The 24,298-nt window shown below is 40.7% G+C and overlaps 2 protein-coding genes across 4 annotated transcripts; one reads left to right on the top strand and one right to left on the bottom strand.

Annotated features, from left to right (window-relative positions):
- The first annotated feature begins 367 nt into the window (after nt 1-367).
- On the top strand, nt 368-9,838 carry cnot7 (CCR4-NOT transcription complex, subunit 7). 3 transcript variants are annotated; one of them, XM_061835293.1, is made up of 7 exons: nt 368-563; nt 1,104-1,227; nt 1,328-1,521; nt 1,735-1,896; nt 6,505-6,649; nt 6,737-6,847; nt 8,711-9,838. In XM_061835293.1, the coding sequence occupies exons 2-7, from the start codon at nt 1,111-1,113 to the stop codon at nt 8,840-8,842; spliced, it is 861 nt and encodes a 286-aa protein (XP_061691277.1). In that variant the 5' UTR covers nt 368-563; nt 1,104-1,110; the 3' UTR covers nt 8,843-9,838. The 3 variants fall into 3 exon arrangements, with proteins under 3 accessions (XP_061691277.1, XP_061691278.1, XP_061691279.1); XM_061835294.1 differs by lacking the exon at nt 368-563 and adding an exon at nt 616-902; XM_061835295.1 differs by lacking the exon at nt 368-563 and having other exon boundaries at nt 1,306-1,521.
- A 2,556-nt stretch (nt 9,839-12,394) lies between these two features.
- zdhhc2 (zinc finger DHHC-type palmitoyltransferase 2) lies at nt 12,395-22,576 on the bottom strand. The gene is made up of 13 exons (XM_061834850.1): nt 22,331-22,576; nt 20,193-20,219; nt 19,638-19,732; nt 18,026-18,146; nt 17,355-17,424; nt 17,201-17,233; nt 16,649-16,769; nt 16,217-16,349; nt 15,763-15,889; nt 14,992-15,084; nt 13,236-13,348; nt 13,087-13,152; nt 12,395-12,995 (listed from the first exon to the last, which is right to left on the bottom strand). Exons 1-12 carry the CDS (start codon nt 22,455-22,457, stop codon nt 13,112-13,114), a joined length of 1,101 nt encoding a protein of 366 aa, XP_061690834.1. The 5' UTR covers nt 22,458-22,576; the 3' UTR covers nt 12,395-12,995; nt 13,087-13,111.
- Nucleotides 22,577-24,298: the final 1,722 nt, after the last annotated feature.

Here is a 24,298-nt window from a genome sequence, read left to right on the forward strand (position 1 = left end):
TTAAAATTGAATTAATATATTGTCATTATTATCAGCAGGAGCACCATTATTATGGCACTCGAGGTCCGATCTTACATTTGTCAAACTTTTTTGAGTTGATCATTTTGAGTTGGTGCTAAGCATTTCGGTCACAATAATATTCACACACATTTTCACGTTGGTATTGATAATACGATGTGATGATTCATGATTAACTGATAGAATAAAATAAACGGTAAATTACTCTCAAAAGTATTTTCCACGTTTTAAGTGGGGGCAACAAGAGAAAATTCAATTGCTTTTCCATGCATGAACAGTTTATTTTACTTTTGGATGTGTTTGATGGACGCAAACCATTGATTTTGCATTTGCTGAAGATCATTTTTGCCACCGGCGTTTACGTACGGTCGTTGCGTAACAGCCTACGCGATGACGTCACGTTGTAGGTTAGCTATGATGGCAAGCGCAGGTTGACATCCATTCAATGCTGAATTGTCGACTATTTAAAAAAAAATCGTTTGAGGGGATCCCGCGGTGAATTTGAGAGGTTTAGATAGTAGACGCTTGAAACAGTTTGGGGAAGGGTAAGTTCACGTAGCTTCAGTAAGTCAAAAGTGCCACCCGAGTGTGAGCGAGGTATCGTGTGTGTATCCTGCTCGAACTTGGCTTCCTACGTCAACACACACGCGAGTTTATTCCGTGGGACAGCTGCGAACAACAACAACAACAAAAAAACAGGCGTGGAAATAGAAAAATACACCTGAGAGCCAACTGTCTTGCACACGTTAGCAGATGCTTAGTGTGAAACGAGCTAGCTGCTAGTTAGCTCAAAGTGCTGCTGCGAGCTAATGTTAACAGCCAGCCGGCTTCCAAAGACACAGCTGCACACAGTCATTGCTTAACTTACACATTTAACTGTGCAGGTAATCAGAAAGACATACTGCCTTCTGCTCACAAGTGATTGTCAGACGATTCTCTCTTTTAACAATGAATTTCCGACGATTAGTTTGTTGACATCAATGCCTCATTAGCCTTGCCGCCTCCTGTTAATGTAAGCATGTCAAGGAACTGTTATGAGGGACTTTTTTTGGATGAGTAGTTATTTCTCTTTTTGCATGTGGTAGTGGCACTATGCCCGCAGCTACTGTGGATCACAGCCAAAGAATATGTGAGGTTTGGGCCAGCAATCTGGAGGAGGAGATGAAGAGAATTAGACATGTCATTCGAAAATACAACTATATCGCCATGGTGAGTGACACAGTAAGGTACTGTAAATGTACAGTGCCCTGAAAAGATGTACTTGTGGTATATTGGCTTCCCTTTTAGGTAACAAGTTTGTCCTCTGCAGGACACAGAGTTTCCAGGCGTAGTAGCCAGACCTATTGGAGAATTCCGAAGCAATGCGGATTATCAGTACCAGTTAATGCGCTGCAATGTGGATTTACTGAAAATAATCCAGCTGGGCCTCACCTTTATGAATGAACAAGGGGAATATCCTCCAGGAACATCAACGTGGCAGTTCAATTTTAAGTTTAACCTCACGTAAGACGACTCTCCAGTTTCTCTAACTCTGTTATGCATGTTAAACAGTCACATTTTTGAACTACTTTACACTTATCTTAGATTAACAAACTGGCAGTGAGCTGCATAGAGGTAGAACTGCACGAGTGATGTGATGTTTGCAGTTATGCCATACTGAATGATCTAAAAATGCAATCATCCCTAAAATCGCCACTTTTTCCATCTCCTTTTTAGAGAGGATATGTACGCGCAGGACTCTATTGAACTTCTGACAACGGCAGGAATTCAGTTCAAGAAGCTTGAGGATGAAGGCATAGAGTCATTGTACTTTGCAGAGCTTTTGATGACATCAGGAGTGGTATTGTGTGATGGGATCAAGTGGCTGTCTTTTCACAGGTATCCTTTCATATCATTTTATTCATTTTTCTGTAATTTTATTGCAAGTCTCACCAAGGTTGCATGACTCAAATCAACAGGCTATTTATGAACATTTGAATTAATGTTATTGAGCCATACGTTTTCTATCTGGATTATACTCATTCGGATGGCACGTGACCTGGATCCCAAAATATAAAGAAATTGTGTGTATGTGTGTATATTTTGCTTCCAAATGGGAAGGTCCATCTACATGTCATGACTCCGTTATCCTGTATTCTTACACGTTGCAGTATACATTGGCAAGTTCTAAATCATTTTCATTCCTTTTATCAAAACATACATTCATATTTTTGTCATTGTGCAGTCCTGTTCAGTACGTAATATTTTTAGATAACTAGTTGAGACTGAATTATTAATGCTTCTGGTGGTAGCAGCCAAGACGTGGACTCCAATTTGCCCCCAATTTCTTCCCAGACATATTCATTTGACATTTAATGGTAGAGTTTGCAGTTTGCTAGTATAATTTCAAAATAACCTCACTTCATGACTCCGCTCCCCCGCTTTGTGTCCCGTGATTAAAGCCACGCCCCTCACTAATGGACTGTGCACATTACATATGTTGACCCCTTTTTTTTTGTTTGTTTTGGAACCTGTCCAATTCCTTCTTCTTTTTTTTTTTTTTTCTTTCTTTGGTAAGGGGGGTTTAGGTTAGGGTTAGTGTGTTTGAATATAAACAAAGAGCCATTGGTACCCACATTCACACCTATGGGCAATTTAGATTCTTGACTTCACCTACCATGCATGTTTTTGGGAAGTGGGAGGAAACGAGAGTACCCAGGCAGGCACGCCCAAAACATGCAAATCCGACACAGCCAAGGGCTGATTTGAAGCGCTCAGAAGTGCGAGGCAGACGTGCTAACCAGTCGGGCACCAAATACCAACACGGAACACTTTATGTCAATGACTCTGTGTTTAAATTTCATGACAATCGCTGGTGGGCTATTTTTAAAACAGGCCCACAGCTAGTCATGTGGTCCTTTGGATTGACCTGGTGCCTGTGGGTGCCACATTGGAGAAATGTTTTAGGGCATCCACAGCTGTCAAAGTTAAGTGTCAGACATGCGATGAAAAGCAACAGGTGTTAAGAACGCGTCTTTCCAAATATATGGAATTACACTGTCAGTTATCAGGCATCAGCTTAAACATCTTTGAAAAGTGCGACCAAATCCATGGACTATTTTCCACACCAGACAAAATGGCTTCATACAAAACGGCGTCCGATGAAACCTTCAGATTTTGGGTCGAAATCAAAAACTTTGTTGCCATACAAAATTTCTACTCTCTTTATCAATTTCAGTATTTTTTTAAATACTAGTGGCAAGTCTAGCTATAACCCCACTGACATCTGTTGAACTATAATATATTGTCTGATACCTGCTGCTGTCATTTCATCAACTTGCCAGATATATCCATGAAGCCCGATTAATTTTTATCTGACACCTGACTGAAACTTGAAGATATCCTGAAATGTAAATTGTACTGCTTCCCTGATTTTAGTATGAGAAATATGCAATACGTACATATATCGGATATCTTCTTCTTTTCCTTTCGGCTTGTCCCGTTAGGGGTCGCCGCAGCGTGTCATCTTTTGCCATCTTAGCCTATCTTCTGCATCTTCCTCTCTAACCCCGAAAGCCCTCATGTCTTCCCTCACCACATCCATAAACCTTCTCTTTGGTCTTCCTCTCGCTCTTTTGCCTGGCAGCTCCATCCTCAGCACCCTTCCACCAATATACTCACTCTCTCTCCTCTGAACATGTCCAAACCATCAAAGTCTGCTCTCTCGAATCTTGTCTCAAAAACATCCAACTTTGGCTGTCCCTCTAATGAGCTCATTTCTAATCCTATCCAACCTGCTCACTCCGAGTGAGAACCTCAACATCTTCATTTCTGCTACCTCGAGTTCTGCTTCATGTTGTTTCTTCAGTGCCACCGTCTCTAATCCGTACACCAGACACCTTTCGCCAGCTGTTCCAACCTGCTTGGACCCATTTCTTCACTTCCTTACCACATTCACCATAGTTCTGGATTGTTGACCCTAAATATTTGAAGTCCTCCACCCTCGCTATCTCTTCTCCCTGTAGCCTCACTCTTCCCCCTCCACCTTTCTCATTCACGCACATATATTCTGTTTTACTTCGGCTAATCTTCATTCCTCTCCTTTCCAGTCCATGTCTCCATCTTTCTAATTGCTCCTCTGCATGCTCCCTGCTTTCACTCCATATCACAATATCATCTGCGAACATCATGGTCCAACCCTAAGTATTCTTTCCATCTATTGAGCACACTACTGGCACCAGTCAACACATTTCCATCTCTATCCTTAATCACCCTTACCTGCTGCACATCCTTCCCATCTCTATCCCTCTGTCTGGCCAACGTGTAGAGATCCTTTTCTCCTTCTTTCGTCTCCAACCTAGTGCACATGTTTTCCATCTCGATGTACTCCTTTCGCCTCTCCTCAGTCCTCTCAGTGTCTAATCTTTTTCCTTGTATGACTCCCTGTATTTTGGGGTTCCAGCACCAAGTCTCTTCTCCCCTTTCCTACCAAAAGACACACCAAGTACTCTCCTGCCTGTCTCTCTGATTACAATGGCTGTCGTAGTCCAGTCTTCCGGGAGCTTCTGCTGTCCATCGAGAGCCTGTCTTACCTCTTTCCGAAAGGCTGCACAACATTCTTCCTTTCTCAGCTTCCACCACATGGTTCTCTGTTCTACCTTTGTGTTCTTAATCTTCCTACCCACCACCAGAGTCATCATACACACCACCATCCTATGCTGTTGAGCTACACTCTCCCCTACCACTACTTTATAATCAGTATTCTCCTTCAGATTACATCGTCTGCACAAAATATAATCCACCTGCGTGCTTCCACCTCCACTCTTGTAGGTCACTATATGTTCCTCCCTCTTCTGGAAATAAGTGTTCACTACAACCATCTCCATCCTTTTTGCAACGTCCACCACCATCTGTCCCTCAAAGTTCCTTTCCTGGATGCCATACTTACCCATCACTTCATCACCCCTGTTTCCTTTACCACTATGTCCATTACAATCTGCACCAATCACAACTCTCGCTGTCTGGGATGCTCAGAACTACTTCATCTAGTTCCTTCCAGAATTTGTCTTTCAACTCTAGGTCACATCCCACCTGTGCGGCATAGCCGCTAACCACATTATACATAACACCCTCAATTTCAAATTTTATTCTCATCACTTGATCTGATACTCTTTTCACCTCCAAGACATTCTTAGCTAGCTCTTCCTTTAAAATAACCCCTACTCCATTTCTCTTCCCATCTACTCCGGGGTAGAATAATTTAAACCCTGCTCCTAAAGCCTTACTACCTTTCCACCTGCTCTCTTGGATGCACAGAATATCAACTTTTTCTCCTAATCATCATGTCAACCAGTGGTGAGGCGGGCTGTTGGTGTGTTAGAAGAATTTAAGGTGGAGGTGGGACTGCGTCAGGGATTCGCGCTGAGCCCCTTCCTGTTTGCGGTTGTAATGGATAGGCTGACAGATGAGGTTAGACTGGATTCCCCTTGGACTATGATGTTCGCAGATGATATTGGGGTCTGCAGTGAAAGCAGGGAGCAATTGGAGGAACAATTAGAAAGATGGAGGCACGCACTGGAAAGGAAAGGAATGAAGATTAAAACAGAATATATGTGCATGAATGTGATGGGCAGAGGGGGAGGAGTGAAACTCCAGGGAGAAGAGATAGTGAGGGTGGATGACTTCAAATACTTGGGGTCAACAATACAGAACAGTGGAGATTGTGGTAAGGAAGTGAAGAAACGGGTCCAAGCGGGGTGGAACAGTTGGCGGAAGGTGTCTGCTGTTCTATGCGACAGAAGTGTTCCGCTCTGCTAGGATGAAGGGCAAAGTTTATAAAACAGTGGTGAGGCCGGCCATGATGTAGGGATTCGAGATGGTGGCACTGAAGAAACAACAGGAAGCAGAAATGAAGATGCTGAGGTTCTCGTTTGGAGTGAAGAGGTTGGACAGGATTAGAAATGAGCTCATTCGAGGGACAGCCAAAGTTGGATGTTTTTGAGACAAGGTTAGAGAGAGCAGGCTTCAATGTTTTGGACATGTTCAGAGGCGAGAGAGTGAGTATATTGGCAGAAGGGTGCTGAGGATGGAGCTGAACAGGCATAAGAGCGAGAGGAAGACCAAAGAAAAGGTTGATGGTTGTTGTGAAGGAAAAACTGTGGACTGGCTGCAATCCAACATGGCACATATATTGTGTACACCTTTCGCATTCACACTCATACCTATGAACAATCTAGACTAGTCTTCTACCATCCTTTCATGCCTGTTTTTGGAATGTGGGAGATGGCTGGAGTACCCAGAGAAAACCCATGGAAGAATCCAGCATGCAGCCTCCACTGGATTTATGAATGTATGAGACAGATGTGCTAACCAATATGACATTGTCCTGTCAAGTTGTTGAACGTTAATCAGCAAATTGTTATTCTAGGCCATTTGTTATTGGTCTGGATGCACGTGCCGAAGGTACGTAATTCGGTATACCTCTCATAACGTCTGACTGTTTTTCAGTGGGTATGACTTTGGATACCTGATCAAGGTTCTCTCCAATGCCAAACTGCCTGAGGAAGAGATTGATTTCTTTGAGCTTGTTCGCTTATACTTTCCAGTCATTTATGATGTCAAGTACCTAATGAAAAGCTGCAAAATTCTCAAGGTACACATTTTCTTTCATCATTCTAGGGCTTGATATTGACCGGGGGTGTGGCTGGTGACATGATTGACAGGTATTGTATGTATTCAGGGTGGACTGCAAGAAGTAGCTGAGCAGCTAGAGCTAGAGAGGATCGGACCACAACATCAAGCGGGCTCTGACTCTTTGCTCACAGGCATGGCTTTCTTCAAGATGAGGGAGGTAGGTCCCTTATGCCTAGATGAGATCACAGGATTTTAGCCCAGATACTGACTCAATTTGCTATCGTGGGCAGTTTACTAGACTGGGACCCGACATATTGTGTCGGGGACCACAAAACTTTCCGTAGTGTGACATAATGCATGGCCAGCCATTTGGGTCCACGATGCCAAAATGAGAGGTCTCGCGTCATTTTATTTTTTTTAATCCTCCGTGTAGTTTGTGATATAAACTCTCCAGTAGCTTACCTTGCCGTCGACCAATAAGTTTGTGTATTGTAACCGGTATGTCACCTCCCTTGCTTGTTGCTGTGCTGTTTATTCACACGCACAAAATAAATGTTTACCCAAAATTCAGAGCATAACTCGACAGAACGTCAGTAAAGAATGTACAAGTGTTAGTGCTATCTTACTAGGCTTCATAATGTATGTTTGAGCATACACTATTGCCAAATGTATTTGCTCACCTGCCTTGACTCACATATGATTTTAAGGGATAGCCCATTCCAAATCCCTTTGGCGGTCGAACAGCTAAATGATTAACTTTATGCTTTCAGCAAGGTTTTGGAGTGAGTTTATGATAGTTTTTTTGTTTCTGGATCATATTTGTGATTCACACACTCATGTTGCGCAAGAAGGCCTGGCTCACCGTCACCTTGAAATCAAACCAAAGGTGTCCTGTCGGTTTCAGGGCAGGACTCTGTGCAGGCCGGTCCAGTTCGTTCGTGCCAAATTCTCACATCTGTGTCTTTCTGAACCTTGGTTTGTTCACTGGTGTCATGTTAGAACACAAAGGGGAAATTCCCAAACTCTTTGACTGTCTCAAATGTGTTAGAATGCTGAAATATTCATTGTTAGACCCAAATCTTAACTGAAGCTCCCAGGCTAATATTTTGGACATTTCCAACAATTTGGCATTTGACCCAACAACATAAAACCAAATGCATTAAGAATAGGATGTCACTCCACTGTGACACTGTAAAGCTGTTCTGGCATAAAAGATTCTTCATTCTGCTTGGTCTAACAGACCAACTGAACTCGGGGAAAAAAAAAAAAAAGTGTCACTTACTGTACCAGAGTCATGGTAGGTGAAAGAATACTTTCATATATAGTTGACCTCTAGCGCTCCTAGAACAGAGCCCAAAAATGTCCTCTCCCAAGCACCAATGATGACCACCACATGTTTTTGTTCACCCCCGCTACACAATGCCATCATTTGTTGTTGTTGTCTCCTTAATAACGGTTGTATCCATTTGTGTTGATGAGTGAAATGTTTTCTGGTATCGCCTTCTGGACAGTCTTTAACATGGCAACACTCAGAGAATGTAAAATATGGGACATCTTAATAAATCTCATGTTGTGTCGCCATTGGCTGACCGAGATGCAACAAAATTATAAGGCACTAGTAGTCTAATACTGTGCCATCGTGAAAGACAAAATTTGTCTTGTCTGATCCAGGCATTACCAGAAAGGCAGTACACTTTAATCCTTTTGCACAGGTTCTTATTGACTGATGTAGTCATTCTTATTCATTTAATGCTTTTATAGACTCATTGGCCACAACACTGCATAATTACATAAGACCCAAAACGAGGTGCATTATAAATCTTGCCTGTACATAATTATGTTCACACACTGTTTATTGTTGAAGTTGTATTACGTCAGTGAGGACCGGTTTGTAATATTCAACTCTCCAAATGTAACTGAACATGTTGCGTAAAACATTAGAAAAGTGCAGTTGTGTACTGGAGCGTTATCGTTGTGAAGTCAAACCTTCAGTACAGCTCTTCCGATGTGTGTATGTATATCAAATGAATGTATTTATTTATTTGTAGATGTCTACGCTCAATATATGTGTTTTCACCAGATGTTCTTTGAGGATCATATTGATGATGCAAAGTATTGTGGCCACTTGTATGGGCTTGGCTCAGGATCCGCCTATGTCCAGAATGGAACAGGGAACGCTTATGAAGAAGAAGCGAACAAGCAGCAGTCTTGACAGCACACTCGCACCATCCTTCAATTGGCAGTACGGCCCAGTGGCCAAGCTTGGACACCCGGATGATGAGCATTGAGGAATTGCTTCATTTAGCCCGCTGTTTGTCATTGGTTCTGTTTGTCGTAGACAATTGAAATGATTAACAGTGAAAAGTACCATCACTTGGCCTCACACATGACACAGCGACGCTGGTGTGAGCTTCATCTTTTAACACTGCAAAGCAGCGCTGGCATCTGGGTGGTTCAAAACTGTTTAACATGCTTGAAAAAAAAAAAAAAAATGGGATTTTAGTTTTACTAAAATATTGTGTAGAATTTTTTTGCACTTTAAAGCTCTAACTTGCTTTTATATGGAAAGTATGTACATGTATCTTGATCTCGCTGCTCCGTTTTCTATACCTTCACATCTTACATTGTGAACATGCAGTGTTCACGTAATGTTCTAACATTTTGGCACACTCAGCCTTAAGGTTAACTGCATCCTTTTAAACCTTTAATTTATTTTTGCCAGTTCTCTAGAAAGAGGCACAGTTCTACGCTAAGATACCACACTTTACCATAATGCCTCAAAATGAGAAAGGGAGCCCATTTGCACATGGATGGTACCATTTTTGCAATCCTGTGCTTTCTGTGCTTTTTGTTTTGTTTTTGTTGTTGCTGCTGAAACACCCCAATGTGAGAGGTCTGTCAGCCATGGCACATTTTTGCATGTATGTATCTGTGAAATGTCAAAGCTTACATTGGATTTTTTTTTTTTTTTGTGCACACATGCTGTTGTTCGCATAAGAAGCATGTGATTGCAGACATACTGTATGCCCACATGAGGTGACACTGATCTCCAAATTGAAATCCAAGAAAATTCACCTGATGTAGCGCATGCAGAGATTATCTTTCTAAAAATATTCTGTTATGAGTATGTTTTCATTCATTTTGTTTTAATTGAAGTTGCTTTTTGTAGAGTTTTAGTGTTGTAATAAAAGAAAAAAATACACTTTTACTCCTTGCAAAACAGAGCATTTTAACATTTTTTTTGGGTGGTGTTTGTGTGTAGCGTTGGCCTTTGGAAGCGATTGCTTTATGTTTGTGTCGTTTTCCTGTTTGAAGATGCTGCATAGGGGAACCGCATGTTTTGAAGGTTTTCAACAAAAGCTGTGTTGTTGCATCGTACGTTTGTACGTGTTCCGGCATGTACAATAGTTATAAATCGTCTACGCAGCTCTGTTTAGGTGACATTTTATTGTGATATAAAAATTGATTCCAAGATCATTTCAGAATGTTTTTCCACTTGTGACCTATACCCTGTATAAATCAATGCTGCATAAAAGAAATTTTCAAGAAATAAAAAGTAAAAAGTGAAGAGAAGTAAAAAAAACAGATGAGGTAATGTGGTTGCATAAGTGTGAACACCCTCATAACTGGGGATGTGTTCGGAATGAACAGCTCGCATTCAAACCCATGTTAAATGTGAGTCACTGCACACCTAAAACAATAACAGTGCCTCAGATGAAGTTGAGCTTTTCAAATATGCCTCTGCTGACTTTTTTGGTCTTTCTAGCAGATGGTTGTGTGTGAACCCTCACTGTAGTTTGCTACTGTTCTTTATTTGCCCCACCTTGGCTAAGGCCCCAGTAAACCCTGTAATGCATTGTGGTGCCCTCACCATGCTACTGTAGGCATGATGTTCTGATGCTTTCTTCCTCTTACACTGTTGCACCAAATGCACCATTAGGAATTATGACCAGAAATTTCAACCTTGCTTTCACAAGACCAAAATACCTTTTCCCACATGCAGTTTAAGTGTTTTTGCAAAATGTTGCCATGCAAATATGATTCCTTGTGTACCCTTCTCTTGACTGATACTTTTTACCAGGAGATCCCTCTGACTAGGTGGCAGCTCTCTGAGGTTCATTGCTTGTGCTGTATAGTGTGAGTCCAAAACATTTCAGGAGAAGCACACGAGAACATCTCAACTTCATTTTGGGTGAAGTGATGCAGATTCTCATAAGTGATTGGTTATTTGTATTGATACTCTATTTGCAAGCAGCCGCATACACAGTTATAAGAGGGTGTGCTTCCTTGAGCAATGACATTATCGCCGTTGTTTTTTACTTCACTCAAACATTTTTGCAATTGAGATGTTCAGATTATAGGTCACATAAATAGTGGTAGAGGATGGGGGGAAATATCTTGTTCTCATTTGTTATCTCACAAAAAACTGCCATTTCAACCGGTGTGTGGATTTTCTCATAAACACTAGGTATGAATCCAGTTTCGTGTCGGGTTGATGACTGATGTTTTTGTTTTCTTCTATTTGCAGTTTGTCCTTGACACTGTAAAGGAACAAGAGTATGCAAAATTGAGGATTGTTTTTAGATTATTTTAATAAAGCCCCAAAGCTTTTTTTAATGAACAAATATTTTGCGTTTTTGACTGAATATCTGAAGGGAAAAAAAATGTGTTAGAGAATTGAATGAGAAACAATTTTTGGAAAGATCACAAAAATAGATTGTGTTACTACTCCATTTAGACTCACAGAATAGAAAAGTAGAGCTTAGTCACAATAGGGCTTTAAAAAAATTAGTTAGCATTTTTCCAATTCTCCAGAACCATTAAATTCAAAATTGAATCTACAAGTGCATCTCAATGAATTTCAATGTCAGAAAAGTTAATTGATTTCAGTACTTCAAAACTGGGAAATGATAGGGACATTCAGATTTTGGGTGAAATTTCAGGAAGCTGAAGCATTCTACCCTTTGCACATGAATTTGATATGAGTTAATCATTTTTAATACTCATCCAACTGGTCATATAAATGATGTTTCCAAGGTTTTCCGGTTTATACCTTTTTGTGACTCTACCAGTCTCTGTATCTCTTGCAAACTTCTGATGCCACTCTGTGACACTTATTCCCCTGTAGGAACTTCTTGTCAGAATCCTATATTGATCCACTCAATCCATCCATCTTCTTAGCCGCTTATCCTCACAAGGGTCACGGGGAGTGCTGTAGCCTATCCCAGCTGTCAACAGCGAGGAGGCGAGGTACACCCTGAACTGGTTGCCAGCCAATCACAGTGCACATTGAGACAAACAGCCGCACTCACAATCATACCTAGGGGAAATTTAGAGTGTCCAATTAATGTTGCATGTTTTTGGGATGTGGGAGGAAACCGGAGTGCCCGGAGAAAACCCAGACAGGCACAGGGAGAATATGTAAACTCCACACGGGCGGGAATTGAACCGGGTCCTCAGCTGAGCCACCATGCTGCGGTGGCTATTTTATATATATATATATATATATATATATATATATATATATATATATATATATATATATATTCACATTTGCCCCAGGCTTTAATTGGTGTGTGTTTAACGACCAATAGTGTTTGAAATAAAAAGCCGTGTAAATAGTGACAACCAAACAACTATAATTGTACAGTTTATGATGTTATGGGAGTTAGGGAAAAGAAATGCTTGTAGTGTCAGTTGAAAGTGAGGAAAAAGTAAAAACAAAAAAACTTGCTACATATTTTTAGAAAAATGAAAAGGAGAAATTTATTTAAAAAGAAACATGGAATAATTACTGTAATCAGCCACGCAAACTGATGTGAATCTGGGCACCAGGCCTTGACTTTAACAAATCTTGACCGTTAGGTGGAGTGGGGTCATACACTCACATCTGAATAGCCCTTATTCATGCTATCATGACTTTACTACTGGAAGTTGTTGTTTCCAAAGTTGCCATTAAGATACATATCTTTTGAGCTCCTGCGATGAAAACATGCAAGGGTTCTCATTCCTGCTGCCGCCGCCTATGATACGCGGTTATCTACTTTTGATATGCAAACATTTTCCAAACTTCTGAAATCATACTGTGCTGTATATACCTTCGGAATATGCCACACGATGAAAAACAACACAAAATAAACAAGTGCACATCTCTCCCACCTCTCCATGCTTTCTCACATACATCAAAAGGATATCAAGATTGTTGGAATGCAAACTGAGAATTGTCACACTTTACTACAAAAGTCCTTTCAGAGAGCAACATGGCATGCTGCCGACATTGAAGTTAACACTGTTGAGACGTCAGGCAAATGCACTAGTTATGTCACCATTGCTACACATCCCACTGAGAAGGGAGCGGCACTGACCTGTTAAATTAGAAAAAATATATATATTCTATGCCAATCAACGTTTATCACATATCTAGGCCATAATATTACTGCATGTATGTAAACTTACACTTCTCAACAGAAGCTCTGTGTCCCTATGCTTCATTTTCTGTCGTCATCAGTGGATTATTTGTACCTAAACAAATGCGTGAAATAACAATCACCACAGTAATATCAGAAATATATAATCATTTCAATGCACTGTAGAATACAGTATACCATTCTTCTCATCTGCCGCAATGTCACTTTCGGTCCAAGAAGCGGTACTGCTCAGCAACCGGCTTTGACTCTCCCTCACTGATTTGAAAGGGAATTGGCGAACCTCTGCAGTGCTGGAAGTATAAATATAGTACACAAAGAGCAACACAAGAATCCACTTTTAAAATAGGGGCCTCGTTTGATATCATACGAATTCAGTGATGGTCACTATAAGTAATCACTGAAATCATTTTAGGTTGATGGCAATCCTTCATTAAAGCAACACAATTCATGTGTGTAGTTTAACATGATTAGTCCCTGAAGCTTCAAGATCAGTAAAGAATATCATGTAGGAATAGCATGAAAAACGTGGATGTTTGCTTTTATGTAAAATTATACTATTATTTTGATACAAGTATTTTGAAATTGTGTTTTGGAGAAAGACTGCTTTTATACAAGTATCTCATGTGATATACACTGTAACTCACAATTTGTTTTCTTTTCATACATTTATTTCCGGGATTGAGGCATAAAACGTGATATTTTGAACATTTGTTATGAATAGTTGAGCTTAGCAACAGCTAGTTCTACTAATTAATACCATGCAGATGAAACCATATTCTTTGTTCATTTCAGAAAAGCTGTAACAACCAATGAGAAATTCTACAAACGTGGTGGAAGCAGGTGTAGCCTCATCCAATGTCATCCAATGATTGCATAGGGATCTTCATGAATCACCGACTTGCAAGCTATAGCTTTGCATTTTTGGGTATTTGACAATACAGTGATGCCTCGGTTCTTGACCACAATCCGTTCCAGAAAATCGTTCGAGAAGTGATTTGTTCGAAAACCGAATCAATGTTTCCCATTACAATGAACGGAAAAAGAAATAATGTGTTCCAGTCCTTAAAAAATGGGCTTTTTAAAGCATCTATTTTAGCTTTTCCCGATAATAAACTGCATTGTAGAAATCCATATATAGTTTAAATACTTTATATAATTAAATAATTTGAGAAATATATGTATTTTCTGCTTAAAATGTATGCTTTCTTAGTAGAGTAGGCTAGGCTGGAATTGCATTGCCGTATCTGTAGCGACTCAGCCCCCAGCTTTTTATTGGCAAAAGTGCAGAATAACTAAACAACCAACTTGCCTTCTTTGGAGCCATGATTGGGGGTTAATACGGTAGGTAGTCCTCGATAAGAAGAAAAACAACAGTCACTACCGGGACACGTCTGTGTACAGTGGCTGCGTTATACACAATTACGAAAGTGCGCTGGTTGCGCCACGTGCGTTATGTCATTTTCGTTTTCGGGCAGTGTTCGAATTGACAATAACAATACGCGTCGTGGGTGGGTCAACTGCTTGCACCGCACACGATGTTATTTCCGGGTTTTTTCGGGGGGCATTCGAATAGGCAATAACAAAACATGTTGTGGGTGGGTCAGGTGACTGCGCCGCCCACATTATGTTATTTCCGGGTTTTTTGGGGGGCGTTCGAAATGACAGTAACAAAGCGCGTCGTAGGTGGGTAAACTGCTTGCACCACGCGCATTATTTAATTTCCGGGTTTTTTTGCCGGCATGGGAATTCACACCAAGGCGCCTCGTGGGTCAGCTGGTCTGGCCACGCGCAATATGTTACTTCCAGGTTTTGTCGGGGGCATTCGAATAACGATTTTCGTTCGAAAACAGAAGCAAAAAAAATCTCTAAATTTTCGTTCAAAAACGGGAACGTTCAAGAATCGAGGCTTTACTGTACTGTGTTGTCAACATACCTTTTTTGTGCAGGGTTGTAGCTGGTAGGCGAAGAGGGTTGCTCAGGGTCAATATTCACCAGGCATGTTGGGAAAGAGCACCCATCCCCTAAACTGTATAGTTGAGATGATAAACAAAAATAAAATACATTTATATAGACAGATGAATGATAAGGGTCAAGATACAGTAGATACTAAAGACATGTTAGTTACTAGCGGTTATCACCAGCGCATTCTGTATATAATAAGACCACCTGCTCACACTGTCTTCTACCACACCTGCGAAAACAGTGACAATGCTCCGCTCACGCACAGCTAGCCGCAATTAGGTATCATCTTTGTCCACGAAGAGATGCCTCCATGCAAGACTGACTTTGCACCACATTTAAAGGGAATGAGAGGACCCACTTTGATTAGCTGTGAATGACGTCATTTTTAGACACGCCCGCAGTGACGCAGGCCGTCAATACTCTGAAGCAACCGGGGGTGCTGGTGTACAAAATTACCCAAACCGGTCTGTGTGAGTGTGAATAGTTGTGGCCTATGATTCACTCATGACCAGTTCTCGGTGCACAGCTCTCAAATTCTTTCCCCCCGAACCAAGCCTTGATAGACCTCACTTTTTGCACAGTCATACTAGACCCTTTCCAAATTCTTCCCATTATATCTTGGTAGGATAACGATTCAAGGGAGCTAATTTACCGAGACTGATACTTGACAATAGTTAACTAACTGATTATGAACAGTCCTCCATGACTTTTGTCAGAATCGTGTCATACCAAATAGCCTTACCTGGAGAAAATCGGAAAAGGCCAGTATTTAGCTTCATCACCAAACACTTGGCGGAAATTCTTACTGGATCCCAGACTGAAACCGTTCTTGTCTGTACCATGACGAAACACTGGCGCACGAACCGCCTCTGACAAAACACCCATGGAGAAGAAGATTTTAGTTCATGCAGAGGAAAAAGCATAGCCTGAGCAATGAAGTTCAGAGACTGTTACGACTTCTCTTCCTGAGCAGCCATGTCTGTAATGTTTTCCACTTCTGACCATTCTGTCTGGCTTTAATATCACATACGCTTTCCATTGGATGATACACTTGCTCCTTCCACACACACAAACCTGTTTAATATCCTGCACTGATGACGGTGTTGATTCGTAGAGTACCCAAACAGACTGAGAGCAAATATTATTTTCAAATCCAGACAGAAGAGGCAGACAGACACAGTACAGACAACACCTACCAAGAGTGGATCTGTTCTTGAAGACAAGCCAGCAGTGATAGATGAAAAGCGAAGCGAGGCTGACTGAGAACATGGAGGCAGAGAAGAAGAGGAACAGGATGTGGAACTTGGCCTGAGTGTCGGGAAAGCCATTCTGGTGGGGTGGGGTACAAATACATAGATGCATGTCAAAAGAGTGGACGCTAATCTCTGGACAGGTACTGGGTGTTGTCGACTCTAGTATAAGGTCTGAGAGCTACTACACTTTTCTAACTTTTCTAAAATGCTAAAATGGTTACCAGATATTCTTTCAGACGAAAATGGGCTTTACCACCAGCCTTGTGGAAAAATATACAGTATGTTTGTCCATCAACAAGCATATTTTTGAAACATCCTCTTTTGCTAAATGTACTCTAGGTTTATTACGCACATTTTATTAATTTATCTACTTACCATCCAAAACTTAATGAAGTATTGAAGGTCTGTAGCGGTTATAAAAAGGCAATACAGTAGTGAGTATGCCAAAAACAGCATAAAGGATTTATAGTTGGAGAATCCCACACAGTTGTTCACCCTGAGGGAACAAAATTAAACATTAATGAATTTTTTTTTTTTTTCAAGAAATTCACGCAGCATGCACCCATCAATCTAATTTAAAAATGTGGAAAAACTCGAAATATTCAGTGGGCTTTTCAGATTCACCAGTCATACAGTATATATGTTGATTAATACACTTGTAAAATTAAATTAATCAAGTATGAGGTTTGCTTTTCTTGTCATGAAAACACTAAATGATGATTCTTTTTTTAATACACAAAAAAAGTCGTTTGTCATATTTAATTTGTGCGTAACTAACATTAAATATATGTGTTCCATTGACAAAATATTTGCCAAATATTAAAATAATAATTATAGATCTCCCTACAGTCAATGTCTGATTTTTTTTTTGGTTCTTCTAAATGTGTTTTTCCGTTTTCTTTATTGCTCAACATCTACTGTACATACCAGGGACAGTGATGATCCATCTTTAGGATGCACCTGAAACACAACATGGCCAGACATCAGTGTAATAGAACTTTATTGTGTCAGTCAGTACATCATGACTTCTTTTTTTTTTTTGGAATTATTATTTAGATACACGAGAAGAGGAGAGGCATACTTATCACAAACTGAACAATGGTGACATCGATCAGGCTTCAGCAGCTGGCAGCGGTCACAGAAACGGATTGCTGAAGAGACATAGATGAATTAATCAAGCCGACGTCAGCAGTGCCCTGCAAACGCTTGAACGGTTAATTAATTAAATGAATGCATATCAATTTGGCTCATAATATTGCTGCTTCTTGGTGGTTTGATTTCCTTACTCTGCATCTGTTTGACTTCCTGTTCTTGTCCAGAGCTACAGTGCTGACAGTCCCGGCCGAGTTTGCTATTCAGTCAAATGATTGGATTATTGAATAGTTTATATTTCAATGGCGATATGTGGCAAATATTAATGAATTCAACGAACTCTGCTTAGCAACAAGTATCAAGCCAAACAAGTGACATGATCAAGAAAATTAGTCTGAGTAATTCCATTAATCGCTTGTGGTTGCTCGATACGTACTAGATTTGTCTGGAATTTGAGATGTAGATACTAGGAGATATATAAGTAATTGATTTGTTGTTTTGGTGATGTATAACATTGCAGTAGGAAGAGGAATTGGAATTAAATTTACATTTACAGCGTGAAAATAGCACCTCAGACAACGTTTTACTGCAATGTATCCCATTTATTTGTGGTGACAACCAATTTTTCTCATATGGGGAACCACTCAGGACTTGACCTACCTCCAGAGTTGGTGCGTGTGTAGATAGGCAGCTCCTTAGCTATTCTCCTCAGTATCTCCTGCTGAGACTCACCCCGGTCTTCACGCTCCAGCAGCTCTTTGTCCGAGTAAGACAGGCAGAACTTTGTAGAACAGCACGCAAAGGAAATACAAAACAAAGTTGTCTTGAATGTTCTGCGCCTCCAAGGATGCATGAAGAAACTATTAGGTTGATAGAGACAAAGGGCTCCTAGTTTTAATCTTTATCAGTGATTCTCAAAGTTTTTACACCAAGTACCCCCTAAAAAGAATATGACTCTTCAAGTACAACCATGACGACTAACAGTCAAATACAGTAGAGTAGTAGGCCCAAGTATTTATCAAAAATAAGCCATTTTTAATCCATCCATCCATTTTCTTTGCCACTTATCCTCACGAGAGTCGCGGGGAGTGCTGGAGCCTATCCCAGTTGTCAACGGGCAGGAAGCCTGAGCTGGTTACCAATCGCAGGGCACATAGAGACAAACAGCCGCATTCACAATCACAACTAGGGGTCCACTTAACATTTCATGGTTTTGGGATGTGGGAGGAAACCGGACTGCCCGGAGGAAAGCCACGCAGGCACGGGGAAAACATGCAAGCTCCACACAGGTGGGTCCAGGATCGAACACGGGACCTCAGAACTGTGAGGCCAACGCTTTACCACCTGATCCACCATGCCGTCACCATTTATAATGTACTTCAAAATATATTTAACACTGTAAGCCACTTCAACATTATTCAGAATTTTATCATTAGCACTGCGCATTTATAAAGCAACATAAAATGTTAAAATAATTGGGTCACATGGCGAGGCCACTGGTTTGAGCGTCTGCCTCACAGTCAAATCCCGTCCCTGCCTCAGTGGAGTTTGCAAGTTCTCCCCGTGCCTGTGTGGGTTTTCTCCGGTACTCTGCACTCTCTTTCTGCACTCAGGTTTCCTCCCACATCCCAAAAACATGCATTCATTGTGATTGTGAGTGTGAATGGTTGTTTGTTTCTATGTACCATGTGCGTGACTCGGAACCAGTTCGGGGTGTACCCCGCCTCCTGCCCCAAGATAGCTGGAATAGGCTCCAGCAGTCCCGTGACGCTTGTGGGGATAAGCAGCTCAGAAAATGCATGGATGATTTGGCTTCAGCACTCCCACGATAATGGATGGATGATTCAATAAAAATGCATTGTATATAGAAATTAAATGAAATCTTTCTCTAAATAAAGATTAAAAGAAAACATACTTCAAATTAATTACAACTGAAACTGTGGGATTGGTATGTCTAGAACACTTTGGGAATCACTGATCTATACAGTATTACAATCACCAAATTAGAAATGAAGTACTGCAATCTCATAAAGAGGAGGCTTCAATGAAATGAATTTTGTTTCTGTAAATGCCCTCTGCAATATTTGCCTGTTCTCACTACATGCGGAGGTGAATCGAAGTGGTCAGGCTCAGCAACAGTGAGTATTGTGTCCTATTGTCTCACTCCGGCGGCATTTCCGCAGGACGTTGTCTCCGTCCAAAATGCAGCACTTCAGCAAACGCTGAGGCCACAATGTAGTTTTCAATAAAGGTGCATCGTCGTCTCACTCACCTCCCTCAGAGGATTCATGGGCTTGGTGAAGATGGTTTGCCAGTAAGCCCAAATAAACATGATGAAGATTACATGGTACACCATTAAATAGACAACTGGAAAGGGGGGAGAAACAAGTGATTATCTTTCAAGATTATACTTGTAAAAAATGAATTTTAATGCAAATGTTACAGGAGTAATTCAAGTAACCATTTCTATGAAAGAAAAAACCTTTGCTGACATAACTGTACAGCAAAATAGCAAGGTTTCAATAACATGTTTCAAACATTCTTCTCTTCTTCTAAAGAAGAACATCTTCCAACGTTATTATACTTACTAAGATGTTTTCCAAAGCCACAGAAAACATTAAAACATCCACCAAGGTGCAATAGCATTCCACATTAGCCAAGTGCGTGAGCTCGTGAAAAGTATGTCAGGACGCAGAGGAGAAAGTCTGGTATCGTGTTTTGATAAGAGCTGCATCCACACGGACTGGAAGACTGGATTCAACTCAACGTCTGATGCCTCGGAATTGAATAATTCTTACTGATTTTAGACATTTTGTGAAACACTTACCCTTCTCCCACGTGTCTTCTACTGAAACTGCAAAATGAAAAAAAAAAAAAAAAAAGAAAATACGTGTAAAGATATGCCGCTATGGGGGTCTTGAGCCCTACATAATGCATTACATGCTTGTGGTTTGTGAAGGGGGTACAGTATTTGTGAACATAAGAACCGAATGTACAGTAAATGCAGAAGGTTCAGAGTTTTTGTGATTGCTCCACACACATGTTTAGAATAGTATGTTGCGCAGCATATAAACGTTCTGTAAGCTTGATAAGCACTCGGAAGTTGTCGCTCATGCTGACTTCACATAAAATCAAATGCAGCGTCACAGGAATTGACTAATACTGCTTTATCTAAACAACATTGAGCCAAACATATACATAATCATCCATCATCAGCACTTACAGTGTATCGTAACTATAGTATAGACTTGGGTGTTGGTTCTCAACTGTTGTTACACCGGTACCGATAGTTTCCTATTACCGCTAAATCCCAACCCATTTTAAAAGGCAATATGAATAATAATGAGAATGTGTTCTTTCAAAAATAGCCTTTGAAAACACATTTGTATCATATTTTAACTACTCAGGCTTACATGTTCTAAGCACCTTTAGAGCCCCAGAAAGGAATTTTTAAGAAAATGCATATTCATTTTAGGAAACAAAAGATGCAGACCAAAAGAACTGGAACAGTTACGCAGTCTGAGATTCACGCAATAAAAACACCAATGGCATCTTTTATATGAGAGGCTGTTTAAATGCCACTAGAAGTTGTGTTTACACCCCTAATGATAACATTTCCGATGCGTGCAAGTCAGAATAAGATTGTTTTTGCGATAAAATGCAACTCCGACCTGGGATGCACATTAAATATTTCACTGCTTCTACGGTGGTGACATAACCCAAATTTGTATGCAAGTCGGAGCACGCTATATAACTAACATATGCTAAAGGGGTATTCAAGTCATAATTATCAGTCTTATCACAACTCACAGATCACGAACATAGGTGAGGGCGGGGATGTAGACCGACCGTTAAATCGAGAGCTTCGCCTTAACAAATATGGCATTTGCATATTTTGTGTAGAATTGACTTTTTTTCTTTAAAATGCATTCATACAAAAATTATCCGCTTTTGATTGTGCAAGAATAACTGCGAGGCGTACTCATACTCCAACATTAACCTAGTTTACATTATCAACACTCGCCACATCTTGCCTTTAATATATGGTCTGGGGGTTCAAAAGCAGATGTTGGTTGATTTAAAAAAAAAAAAAAATGGGTCAACCGCAGATTGCTTGAGGTGAATTATATAAACCCGACAATGGGATTAACCGAGCTGCTGAACGAGTGTCATCTGACGCTAGTTCCACACAACTGTCTCTCTGTTTGTCTGGCGAGCACATGCAAGCCACTGTCCTGTCTTCTTGTTTTCATCAGGCTGCGTCATGTGACCCGAATCTATTATCCAAGATGGAAAAAATACTGTTTTTAGATGGCTGTACCACGTGTATAAACAATGTCACCCTGCCCTGTGACTACCACTTGAAACAAGTCATCTTCAAACTCGAGAAATTCGTTCCAGGATAACACGGTAAACCCATGGGGTTAGGGTTTGAGAGTGTTTACGCTGGTTCAGTCCCTTTACACTTTTCCATAGACTTTATTTTCATTTGCAGTTATTTACTATTTAGGCCAACTTTGCGTTTCGCAATCAGCGATTCTGTGTCTGCACCCAAACGATTAAAGTTCATAAGGGAGAAAAACTAGACCAGGCCTCCTTTCATTGTCACCACATTACGCTCTACTTGTTGGATTTCAGAATATTAAAATGGGCATGAATATGACAGTAAGTCTTTAAAATTTTGAAAGGGATGTATTGAAGTCTATGACTATATCTTGATTACAAAAGAGGAAGGGCGAGAGAAGCGTGCAAACAAATCCATAATGCCAAAAAAGATGTGTGCTTTTCAAAATGGTGACTGAACTGTCAAGCCCATGTGAGTCTTATTTACTCACTTTAATCCACATTATTGGGAGACAATGTCAGTTTGAACACGTTTAGAAAACTGATGGTCAAATCGGACGCACGACTCTCACTGACGCACCCTTCATGCACACCCCAGTGGCCAGACATGGCTTTTCTTACCCAAACAAAGCTGCACGACGAAGGCGTAGTACGACCATGCCACTATGAGTCCGATGAATAGGACCGGGATCCAGTAGAAAACTCTCTTACAGCGCCGTTTGACATTCCGCGAACCTGACGGTGCCATAGTCTAGGAGCGGATCATACCCAATGTGGGTTCACGTGTGCGTGCGTTTGCTCTCCGGTGTGCACGGGCGTCTCGCTATCTCCCTGAGGAGTGTCAGTGCACGTGCATCGTCTCTTCGGACGCCATCGGCCTCATCAATCCCCAAATCCCCCCACCATGTGATGCTGCCGCATGCTCAGACACCACACACTACAACGCAGTAGTTGCTCCGCCCCCCACCCGCGTTGCCATGACGGCGGTATGATGCTGCAAGGCTGGCACCTTCTTTCACCTGGACTGAACCAGACGGGTTCAGTGGGTTCATATTCGAGTGATGAAATGTGAGAGGGGACGCAAGCCAAGTAGGCAAGTACATCTTAATAGTAGTCATGGACACGTGACTTTGTAATTTTATAAAGGAAGTATACGTACGACTACAGTAGTAATATTCATTCGAAAGGCAAATATGCTTTGTGTTTTGCGTGGGAGGATTGCAAGTCTCATTTAGGAGCAAATCGACGCTGCCACCATGAGGTTGAAATATTTAGTGCATGAAATGTTATGTCATCCATAATCTTTAATTGAAGATCATGAAGTATTTATTATTAGGGGACCAAGCTGTCACCTGAGGTCCTCTTCTGTTTCTGTTGGATTTTTTTCTTCCTTAATATTGTCATTTAAATCTTTCCAAACAGGCCAAATACAAAATTGGGGCCATCCCCAATTATTGTATGATTGGCTTGATGGGCCACTTCCCCCTCTCTCGCCTGCTTGGAGAGGGGGGTCAGATGCATCTATTCAACATGAGCCTATGGCTGTAGGGGCATTTTTTTTGTGGAGCCCACTGTGACCTGGGCGCAATTTGCAGCCTGGGGGCAATTTGCGGCCCTTACTTCGATATGCCAATATCGTGACCTGCCAATACCCCAAACTGCCAGTACCCCAACATGGCCAGGGTGCAAAATCCTCTATTTCAGCTGCTTGCAGCTCTAGTTACTTGTATTATTTTAAATCCTTAAAACTGAATAAGAAACTTTTTTCCCCTCTTGTGTCCCTCTCTTGGACCAGAATCAAAATAAGAATCATCATTATTTGCCAAGTATGTAAAAAACACTGGGGATTTTTCCCCGGTAGTTGGAGTCGCTCAAGTATGACAATAGAAATTACTTTTGAGAAATGAAAACATAAAAACACAGTGTGGAGCATCACTGATCAGTGAAAAAAAATTAAACAGCTGTGGAAACGATGCAGAGTCCTGTATAAGCACCCTTTAAAATATAACAAAACAAGTTTTACATCAGCGTTTTTTGGTGTGATTTTTGTAATGGTTTCTTGTAATTATTAACACATTATTTTTACTCACAGACCGATTATTTTTACTCACAGACCTATTTTAAAGGGTTAGGGTTCTGAAAAGTAGAAGTGTTTTGGCTTGCGTTCTCTTGTTTTGCACATCCAGGCCACCGTACTTCAGGTATGTCTTCTATTTATCACATTTTTTGTTCAAATAATGTTTTCAGTCAAAATGGAGTACTCTATGTCACTTAAACATTTCACTCTTGACATAATTTTACTGATCGTTTTAACAATTATGATGTGAATTATGAAATGTTTTCTCTTTCCGAAGGATGAAAATTGGGCTTTTTAAATACAAAAGTGGAACCAGTACTTTGACCATACTTTTACTCAAATATTTTCTTTTTCAAAGTTCAAATATCAGAGTGGTGAGTACTTTCTCCGTCGTGACCACAATAGTTGCAGCATGTTGTTATTATATTGTTCTTTTGCTTTCGGTTGACGAAGGTGCGCTCGATTCACGCAAAGCATTGCCTTGCTCTTTTTTTTTCTTGCTTTTTTTTTAT

Source organism: Syngnathoides biaculeatus, chromosome 11, assembly GCF_019802595.1.
Source record: "Syngnathoides biaculeatus isolate LvHL_M chromosome 11, ASM1980259v1, whole genome shotgun sequence".
Lineage (NCBI taxonomy): Eukaryota > Metazoa > Chordata > Actinopteri > Syngnathiformes > Syngnathidae > Syngnathoides > Syngnathoides biaculeatus.